The sequence below is a fragment of the Raphanus sativus genome, chromosome 5 (assembly GCF_000801105.2).
Source record: "Raphanus sativus cultivar WK10039 chromosome 5, ASM80110v3, whole genome shotgun sequence".
Classification (NCBI taxonomy): domain Eukaryota; kingdom Viridiplantae; phylum Streptophyta; class Magnoliopsida; order Brassicales; family Brassicaceae; genus Raphanus; species Raphanus sativus.
In genome coordinates this window covers 19,826,741-19,837,244 of record NC_079515.1, presented here as the reverse complement: position 1 = coordinate 19,837,244, position 10,504 = coordinate 19,826,741, and the positions used below count along the sequence as shown (strand labels likewise).

At 33.2% G+C, this 10,504-nt stretch overlaps 2 protein-coding genes and 1 pseudogene across 4 annotated transcripts; 2 read left to right on the top strand and 1 right to left on the bottom strand.

Annotated features, from left to right (window-relative positions):
- The first annotated feature begins 1,002 nt into the window (after positions 1–1,002).
- On the top strand, positions 1,003–1,672 carry LOC108838420 (ethylene-responsive transcription factor 2). Its single transcript, XM_018611360.2, has one exon. It carries the CDS (start codon positions 1,018–1,020, stop codon positions 1,579–1,581), a length of 564 nt encoding a protein of 187 aa, XP_018466862.2. The 5' UTR covers positions 1,003–1,017; the 3' UTR covers positions 1,582–1,672.
- On the bottom strand, positions 1,654–3,743 carry LOC108838419 (COP9 signalosome complex subunit 7). Of its 3 annotated transcripts, none has more exons than XR_008934521.1 (9): positions 3,529–3,743; positions 3,353–3,428; positions 3,178–3,266; positions 3,021–3,110; positions 2,897–2,941; positions 2,756–2,826; positions 2,466–2,604; positions 1,977–2,051; positions 1,654–1,879 (listed from the first exon to the last, which is right to left on the bottom strand). XR_008934521.1 is itself a non-coding variant. In XM_056986690.1 (9 exons), the coding sequence occupies exons 1-9, from the start codon at positions 3,685–3,687 to the stop codon at positions 1,855–1,857; spliced, it is 783 nt and encodes a 260-aa protein (XP_056842670.1). In that variant the 5' UTR covers positions 3,688–3,743; the 3' UTR covers positions 1,654–1,854. The 3 variants fall into 3 exon arrangements, 1 of the variants encoding a protein (XP_056842670.1); XR_008934522.1 differs by having other exon boundaries at positions 1,977–2,048; XM_056986690.1 differs by having other exon boundaries at positions 1,977–2,065.
- A 4,948-nt stretch (positions 3,744–8,691) lies between these two features.
- LOC130494921 (uncharacterized) lies at positions 8,692–9,390 on the top strand (annotated as a pseudogene).
- Positions 9,391–10,504: the final 1,114 nt, after the last annotated feature.

Below are 10,504 nucleotides of genomic sequence, written 5' to 3'. Positions count from 1 at the left end.
TTTAGCATATTAGTTATATTTTACTAACCGAAATACCGAAAACCGAAAAATCAAACCGAACCAAAACTAAATCGATATCCGGTATGAACACCCGTAATCCAAATAAAAGTGAACTATCGTTTCATTCTCTAAAACATAATAAAAATAATTTCACTCCACGCAAGGCGCGGATCTTATCCTAGTGATCAATTAATGGCAATGCTAGCGCCAGGCCAGAGTAAGATCTCACCACACATACTTCTCATGACCCAGACCCGGTGGTGGACTATTTTTACTAGAGAGGAAAGTACTCTTTCATTAGTGACCACCACCTCTACGAACTCTCTCTTCCTTTCCATATACATGCCTCTGCCTACCTCTATTCATTCAACAACAAATTTTTTTTTTTGGTCAACAACAAAATTCTAGGATCATATTTGGCCTTATTGATATATATATATGACTGAATAGAGGAAAGGAAAGACAGTGCTTGTATCAATAGAGATGCGTTTCATATTTAATTAACGCTTTGTTGCAGGGTTGCAATCGCTATGGTGCTCAAAATAATTTTGCTACTGTTAATGTCATTATTTTTACACTTGAATTATTTTGTTGAATTATTTTTATCATTCCTCTGTTGGAGGATGGAATAGCACCAGAACCTACATCACTTCTTATAATCGTTTTCTCCTACTGATCACTCTTGTTTTTTTTTTTCTCTTTTTGGCTTTGGGACCCTATCGCAGAAGTTAATTTCTCCTCCCATAAGTCTCCCAGCAAAGAATTTTATAACCATTTACTTACGGGAGGAGAAAATAGCTTATTCCAAGTTCCAAATAGATAAATGTAACAGGACAAGAATCTGAAATTTAAAAATCTAGATATTTGTACGTCAAGTTTATTTGTTTTGAATTTATTAATAAAATAAGCAAAGAGGTGAGTGGAAAACGTGACTAAATAACCATTTCCAAGCAAGTGCAAATATAGTTTAGTAAACCTCTCTCTATCTCTATATATATATATATATGCATAGACATAATGTCAAAGTCTCACATAAAAACCTCTCGAGTAAATCTCTATCTGGCAATCAAAGACTCACAAGAAAGAATGCAACAAGATCTCACATCTTATGACTGCTCCACGGTACTGGATTCGATCCGCCGACATCTGCTGGAAGATGACTCAGAGAGCCTCTCTTCTTTCTCCTGTAGCAGCTCACCAGATCTGGAACCAACCAGTAGAAGAGGAGGCAACTTCAAAGGAGTGAGGAGAAGGCCTTGGGGGAAATACGCCGCAGAGATCAGAGACCCCAACAAACATGGAGCCAGGATATGGCTCGGCACTTACGAGACGGCCGAGGAAGCAGCTGCGGCCTATGACCGAGCCGCTTTCAAGTTGAGAGGGGCCAAGGCTAAACTCAACTTCCCTCACCTCATCGGCATTGATGGCCCTGAACCGTCACGGATCACCAAGCGCCGCCTGAGTTCACCAGTCTCATGTTCACCAGTGGCTAGAAGACGCAACACTGACATTATAAACCTGACGGCTAGAGTTCCATGCCTTGCTTTTCGTTATTTTTACAATATTGACTCTACCAACTAGTGTTGATTTACTGAGTTCTAGGTTACAACATCGGTTCGATGAAATGCATAAACTTTTTATGAATCAATCAAATGCAAACAACTTTTGCTTATCTATTCATATCATTTTTTAAAGTCAAATAACCGCTAAATTTGTTCTTGCCTTGAGAAAGAGACAAGAGACGAGATACTTCATTACACAATCAAAAAACCGCCACCAAGCGTAAAAGAAACCAGTCCATCAAACACCATTACAAATAAAATCCTTTTCACGCTCTCTCTCCTCTCTCTCTCTCTACCTTGTTACCGGATGCCTTCTCCTGCGAACCAAAGGTGAGCGTGTGTCATTTTTTCATTCTAGTTTGTAATTAAGATCATATAATACTTGTATCTATCATATACCAGGGATAAAATTACCTCTTTGGTCGGATTCTATCTTCTTCATAGTCCATCACTCCACTTGGTTCCCCAAACATTTCTTTATGCCCTCTGCTGTCAATATCCCCCTGCCCACAATGTAAGTAAGACTACATCGACCACCACCCTTCCCAATCACATTTCATAATACTCTAAAAGTTTTCTTTGTAACACAAGTTTGTTTTCTGTTTGTTGTAAAACTTCATAATAAATAACAAGAAAGAACTCCCCACAGTCGACTGGTTGAATCGTTCAATGTATAGAATAAAATTGATAGCTTTTTCAATCTACGATAGTAATGGAATTACAAAGTTATCTTTGAAAGATTTCTTAGAGGTGTCTCTTGTAAAACCCCATTTCAGTTCTCGGAATAAATAAGACAGTAAAGTTTGACCAGACTCTTAACTCAAGGATACTAAACCATAATTAGTTACATTATATATTTAGTAGGGAATAGTGAGCCCTTAGGCCTCCAAGACTACCACTGACCTTCATGGACAGAGACTTCTTCACTTCTTCCACTCTCTCTTCTGCTTCCTTGCGATGTTTCTTGTCTATCTCGCTCATATTGTCCGCCCATTTTATCTTGTCTTGAATGGAACCGAGAAGATTTTCTGATGTGTTCAACCTACGCATAAACAGTCTCAAAAATTAAGCAAGGCACAACCTGTTTTCATGAGAAAAAGACACTTCAAATAGAACATAATAGCAGGTCGTGGAGGTAAATCATTAGTCATATATTCTTAACACCATGTGCGGGAAGAAGAAAGGTAAAGTACCAGTTGGACAAAGTGTGTAACATATTCCCTAGTTGTCCAGGCCTTAGATCTCTACCAGCTGCAAATGGAACCTGCATATTTCCAAGAAAATATGAGGTGGCCAAAAAAGCTTATATAGAGAAGGAGAAAACAACAACACACCTCGAAGCATCTTTTCAACTGATCAAGTTTTCCTCTAACTATACCCTGAAAAATTGCAAGTATCAAGCAAAGTCAGTATCATCATGCTTGTGTACAAAAACAGAGAGAAAGAGAGAACACTCACCGCGTACATGCATTCATTGATAAGAAAGTCCTCGAGCTCACGAACATTGGTGACATCCAACTCGTCCATGAGCGTATCATAAGGCAAAACCTATGAATAACAACAATCACAAGTGAGATCACAAGTGGGAAGTGAGAAGAGAAAGACAAGTCAAAACCTTGTTTGACTCGGCAAGGGTAAGCACAGTGAGCTGTTTTAGCTTCAGAGTTTGGTCAGGAGACAACTGAGGGATACGGCTAGCATTGCCTAATTAACCAACACCAAAAAATAAGTGACTAGTCACAGGCAAGCAGAGCTGTATTGAAACAATTAAAAAAAGGTTTGCGTAGTACATTTGTAGTCAGCCCAGGTGCCATGAGCAAATAAGCGCAGAACATCAAGGTACACTGAATGTGTGCTTCCTTCAAGCTGCAATCCATTTGTTTAAAAACGCAACAACATCAAGATGAATAGATTAGGTCACAGCAAGGCATGAGTTAGTGGCAATCGAGAATGAAGAGAGAAAGACCTGGGCAACGTTGGGAAGAGCCAAAATCTCGGAGAAGGCGAAAAGAGAAGGATGCGATGTTGCTTCGATGATGATAGGCAACAGGGCCTCGCCGTTGCAGGTAGAAGCTCGGCGAACGAGCTGGTCGATTATCTCCGACTGCTTCTGCTCCATATCCATTCCACTTTTTTAGGGTTTTTCCACACCAAAACAGATCCGATTTAGATCCCCCAATACTTCTCCCTTTCTCTTTTATATAATGACGACTCCAACCAAAAATATGGGGATGACGTGTCCAATTTATAACATATATAAAAGTAATCTTCGATTTTTTTTTTCCTAAAGTTTTTTTTTTTTTTTTTTTTTGAACTTAGCTTGTTTTTTCCTAAAGTTGTGTAATTGGTAAGGTGTAATTGAAGTAAATTTTGTAAAAGTAAATCTATAAGAATAATTTACGACTTGTGTAATTGATTAGATTTTTGTTTAATTATTTAAAAACTTGTTTAATAATGTTTCTCAATTAAATTCCCAAAATTTTGTGTGTGATTTTTAATTAGTTATGAGAATTTAAATAAATTTATAGTAACTTTTTAACCGAAACCAAAATACGTTATGATGATTGCGTATATCAGTTTTCTATTTCTCAAAACTGCATAAATTACAGTCAAATTTAAATTTTCTTAATATCTATCTTTTCTTAAAATAATGTTATTTAAATTTGCATATGAAACTTAAATTTAATATTTAATCGAATTTGATTAAATTACGGTCATTACCTATCTTTTTGATTCATATGCAATTCGATGAACAATAATATTATTAATCTATTAACATTTATTGAATGCAATTCGATGAACAATAATATTATTAATCTATTAACATTTATTGAGATTTCTTAATTTCAAGGTCTTGTTGTTTAAGTTAAAGAATTTCAATTTATTATAAATTTTTATTTTTGAATTTTATGTACTATGTAATATCAATTCATAATATTAAGAATATTAATTACATGATTGACATTGTGATTCGACTAAACACATAAAATTGATTAATATAGGCACAATTAAGGACATGATTGTGACTTATAGGGATGATGACCATTATCATAATGATATAATTATGATTTGTAATGTACTATAAAAAAATAATAGGCGTCTTTATTTTGGTCAAAATATAGAACTGCATACTAAGTTTAGTCAGAAAGAGATTGATGGAATAAAAAAACACGTAGAACATGTAATATGTATGTCACTAACTTTTTATGATAACATATAGATTGATATTCAAATTTTTAATATATTTTTTTTAAAAAAATGTAACTAATACTTTTGTAAAGTATTAGTTGGTTCTAGAATTTTTTATATTTTAAATCTAAATTAAAATAAATTAATTTTAAAAAAAATTTGACCAAGTAAATTACTATTTTCAATATAATTTAGAATATCTGGAAAATGATATTAATTGGTTCTAGATTTATTTTTATTTCCTTAGTAAACATTAACTCAAGAACAAATTAATAACTGACATGGTTAATTTCACCTCGATTTGAAAGAAAACAAATATTATATCACCAAAATTTTAATCCGAGTAATACCTAACTTTTAGTTTATATTTTTTTTTAAAGTATTATAACTAAAAATCAACAAATATGAAACAATATTAACTATGATATTTGACCATATAAAAGAATCTAATAATTTATATGGTCAAAATTATTTGTCTATTAGCATTTATGTTGATTACTTAGTTAAAAAATATTGGGCTTAAATTAAGGAATTGTCTATATATATATAAATATAATATTCTTTTATTTAGTTTAGTCGAATATAAAAATTTCGAGAATTTAATTTTGAAGTAAATATCATAAAATTAATAATAACTCACGAAAACTAATGCAAAAAATAATATATTGTTTCATTTAAAAATAAATTTACAAAAGAACAACATGTTATTATATGAATAGTATAATTACATCAAATTGCATCAAGTTATAGATTTTTAATATTTTGTGCAAATAAAAAATATTATTATCAAACATCTATATTATAAAATAATATATTCTACTGTATATATAAATTACAAAACATAAAAATATACATCAGATTTTCTTATAAAACCAACAGTTTATGAGTTTACCTTGGACACAAAATCAAACATCCACCCGGAGTCGCGAATCAAATTCTAGTTTATATTATACTTTGGACACTTTCAAAATTTATGTATAAAATATAATATCGAAATTTATGTTTCCATAATATCATACAGCATTTTATAATATAAAGTATAAAACACTCGACACTTTCAAAACTTATGTTTCCATAATATCATACATATCTTGACCACATATATATATTTTTTATCCACATATAGATTGAATGATTACATGCCTGATTTATTGTTATGTAATGCAAATTTTGGAATAAAATTTAAATGCTGATTAGAATTTTAAATAGGAACCTTGCATTGATTTTGGAGATTTTCAAAAGCTGTTAAATGTGAATAAAAAAATGAATGTTAGCAAAATTTATTCCACTATTTCCATTGTTTGTTTTGAATATGAACAAATAACATGAATTAAAAAATAATGGATTATATATATGCATTAATATAATGTACCGACCAAAAAAATAATGTAACATATCAAAATTTTAAAAACAAAAAAAATAATGACTATTTCATGACTAAGAAGACAATATCACATATATATTTTTTTTTAAATAACATAAAATATGAGCAAATATATTATGGTTTTAGGAACATAGTATTTTACGTATTATTTATGTTATGGTTTTCTGCATATTATAAAATAATAAATATTACATTTGTGTGTTTCGAAAGCAAATAAAATAAAAGATGAAAGCACATTCGATGGGATCATAAAGCACTAAAAAGGTGAGATTTGAAACAAAATTCTACAATGTGTCTGATTAATTCACATAGTTTCCTTAATCGGCGAACCGAAACGTTTTTATTAACATTCTGTGATGTGTCCGACTTTTATGTATGAAACATATACAATAAGAAGGGGATATGATAATGGCATTATATGTAAATAGTCTAGGCAAGAAACTTATTAACTAAAGACTTATTCTTGGGTTCACTCCCTAGGGTGAACCTCTAGGTTCACCAACCAATAGGATTGTGTCATTTAAGATTCAATATCTTTTAAAAAGGAAACAAAATATTATCGAATTATATTATACTTTTAAAATAAAAATTAGATAAAATTATACTAATCACAAAAAAAAACTTTTTAATCTAAAGAAAATATTTTCAAAAAATATTTTTAACGCTCCCAACAAACATTAAATTTTAAGATTTATCCAAGAATTTCGGATTTATCCAAGGGTTTAGGGTTTACCCAAGGGTTTAGGGTTTAGGATTAGGATTTAGGGTATAGTTTTTTGTTGATTGTGTTATAAATAGTTTTTTTTAAATCAAAGTTTTATAATTTATCCAAAGGTTTACTAAAGGATTTAGGGTTTAACATTTAGAGATTAGTGTTTTTTTGTGGTATTAATTTATTTTTTGAAAGAATATTTATTTTTTGCATTTTTAGTATTATTTTATTTATTTTTACTTTATTTTATTTATTTTTACTTTATTTTTATTTTTAAAACGTAATATAATTTGACAATATTTTATTTCTTTTTTTAAATGATGTCAAATTTGAAATAACTAAATCCTATTGGTTGGTGAATCTAGAGGTTCATCCTAGGGGTTGAACCCAAGAATAACTCTTAACTAAAGGCTATGAGGATGATTCTTATGGTGACACCTAATAATGGCACTATTGTTATTAACACATGTGACAAAGGTTGTTTACTAAAAGTTCTCCTCAGATGATAACAGGGGATTGAAAAAACTATTCTTATACTATCCAACGTCAGACTAAAAATCAACCAATAAAAATTGACATGTCAGTTTCACTTCGGAGCAATCCTCTGATTTGTGTCCATGTCTTTATTTCTATAAATTCAACCATTGACAAATATGTCGTCATCACTCTTGACCCATCCACTTCTTCTTCCTTCTCATCGGAGAATTGCTCATAAATCACTACATTATCTTCTTCACCAATTCACTTGTGTAACGTCTTATTTCGAGACTCTCACACATAAAGACCCAATCATTATTGCATTAACACAATGCTAATCAACTCTTCCAATTCCCACACCTAAAAACTATATTATATATGGCTCTCTTTTACGGTGCTCTCATTTACCAAGATGATACTTTCATCAGTTTACAACTCTTGCCTAATGCTTCTTTTCTACATCTATCCTTTTGCTCCCTTCTTTGCTTTACAATCTTTGTCAAGGTAGTTTGGTTTGATTTTCTTCTGGCTCAATAGATAGCATGTCCACGTTGGATGAAAAAAATCAACCAATGAAAGAATTGTATGCTACCATGTTACAACTTCTTTGTCGACTGAAAAGGATACTAGGCCTTCCGTGTGATCTTCATAAAATAAATCATGGCCTGGTCAAGCCTAGCTTCCCAAAATATCTTTGTAATCACTGTTAGCTTCACCCGCTCCTGATCAATCAATTATGCTATTTACTTCTTTATTTATGATTTATTTCCACCTTTCACTTGATCCTACTCTATAAATCGCTAAACAGCAACCTCTAAACTTAGTTTCAATAAAAACCGTAAGCCTCCATTGAAATTTTTTAAGTTATGGCAATGGAATATAGTTTTGGATTTTGGTTCTAATCAGTTTTCTCCAAATTCCCTTCTCATGATTCCTATTAGTGTAATTCTCATTGAGCTTTTGATGCAAATTGAGTTTCATATCCATTATTGTCTTTCTCTTCCGAGAACTTTCTCAATCCATCTCTGCCTCAAGACTCTTGGTAAGCTTATTTTAGTTTGATTAATTTTCTAATCTTATTCGATTTGATATGATTTAAGACTAATATATTTTTTTGTTACATATAGTTATATGTGGTTTGGATCATGAGGATCTGAAGAGTATTGCCCAAGGCAGCTCTTGGGTCGATCAAAGGCCGTGCAATGCCAACGGGCACAAGCAATCATTGAGGTAAGATGTTGTTAACAAGTTTGATTGTGTCACTTTCTGTTTATTCTTCTCAATTTTCATACTTGTCTTCAGCAAAGCTGAAATAAGTCTGGTTTGTTGAGTATTCATTTCAATTGTGTGTTGTTACTTGATGCTAACATGGTAAAGATGAATCTGATCGTGTTAAACAAGCCGAGAAAATAAAAAGATGTCTATAGAAATCTCTTGCTACTTCTGCAGCCATCTGGGCTGAGCTGGAAAAGAAGAAGCAGAATAAAATGGAAGAACAATAAAGGTCAGATGAAGGGGACTGCAATAGCAGAAATTGTTGCTCTGCATGTCCAACTGGGCGGAGATTCTGATTATTCATCTCGAGTCATGCTTGGTGAAGAAAAGGGTTTCAATATGGATCTGTTTAGAGGTCAAAGAACAAACTTCGCAAAGTTGCGCTAGCTATGCGGTTCAAGGAATTGGGACTGTGTTCAACGGTTATGGACTAAGAGATAGTAAATGGTCGCCATTCATGAAGGAATCTTGGGATAACAACTTGGGAATATCAGCTGATTTGATTGCTGCTCAGGCTGTACATCACTACATATAACTGTAAATACCGAGGGAAATGTCTTTCTGCTCAATGGAAGTTCCCTGGATGACAAATGCCATGATTCCAGATTTGATTGCTAAAATTCAGCATTTGTTATGTACAAGTAACGAATAATGTTGCTTATTCTTGTGTGAGATTGCTGTATTTTCTTATTCTTCTAAATGCTACATGTTTAAACCTCTTTTTTATATTTGTTTTTTAACACTCTTTTTGTAACACTCTTCTTCATATTTGCAGTGCAGCTATTTTCTTAATGAACATTGAACGAATGGTGTTTAGACTTGTTTGGTTACTTGTCATTAACATGTTGAAGATATCCCTTAACAAAATCACAAAAGAGAGAGAGATTGGTTCCAATGGTGGGATACAAAGTAATGGATACATATGAATAGCTTTTGGACTGGATGGATATACAATCAACCAAGTGAATGCATTATGGTGGATTATGGTTTCTACCGAGTACTGACACTAGAACCTTACAGCTAGGTCTGGGCATAAAATCCGGAACCTGAAATCCAAACCGAACCCGAACCGAAAAGTCTGATCCGTTATCCAACCCAAAATGTAAAAATATCCTAATGTGTCTTGTAGGGTGGTACATAATCAGAACCTTTGATCACACGCGATGATACTCCAAGGCCGCATATGGGGAGCTTCTATAAGAACATGTGGAGTGTAGTAGCACCTGAAAGAGTAAGAATGTTTTTGTGGCTAGTTGGGAATCAGGCCATAATGACAAATGCAGAGAGGTTTAGACGGCATCTTAGTGGGACTGATGTTTGTCAGGTATGTAAAGGAGGGATAGAAACAATCTTGCATGTATCAGAGACTGTCCTGCGATGAAAGGAATATGGGATAGATTTGTGCCATCTACGAGGAGACATGCCTTTTTTTCAATGACGCTGTTTGAATGGCTCTATTGGAATTTATGTGAGAAGGATGCAGGGAGTGGAGTTCTGTGGGCCACGATATTTGCCTTGGCTATTTGGTGGGGGTGGAAGTGGAGATGTTGGAATGTGTTTGGTGAGAACCGGCTATGGCGAGACAGAGTAAATTTTTTAAGAAACTTAGCCAAAGAAGTGATGACAGCGAAGGAGACGAAGAATGCGAGTATGGAGAATAGTGGAAGTGTTGAGATCATGATAAAATGGGAACCACCTAGGGTAGGGTGGATGAAGCTTAATACGGATGGAGCATCACATGGAAATCCGGGATTGGCATCTGCAGGGGGTGTGTTGCGAAATGGTGATGGTGAGTGGTGTGGTGGGTTTGCACTTAACATAGGAAGATGCTCTGCCCCTTTAGCGGAACTGTGGGGAGTCTATTATGAACTGGTGATTGCTTGGGAGAAAGGTATTAGTAGGCTG

Excerpts from the sequence above, each read along its gene's own strand:
- LOC108838420 (XM_018611360.2), top strand. The coding sequence starts at position 1,018 with ATGTCAAAGTCTCACATAAAAACCTCTCGAGTAAATCTCTATCTGGCA.
- LOC108838419 (XM_056986690.1), bottom strand. The coding sequence starts at position 3,687 with ATGGATATGGAGCAGAAGCAGTCGGAGATAATCGACCAGCTCGTTCGC. Across the intron at positions 3,111-3,177 it reads CCCTTGCCGAGTCAAACAAG|GTTTTGCCTTATGATACGCT; the intron begins GTTTTGACTTGT and ends TGTTATTCATAG. Across the intron at positions 2,066-2,465 it reads AGAAGTCTCTGTCCATGAAG|GGGGATATTGACAGCAGAGG; the intron begins GTCAGTGGTAGT and ends CATTGTGGGCAG.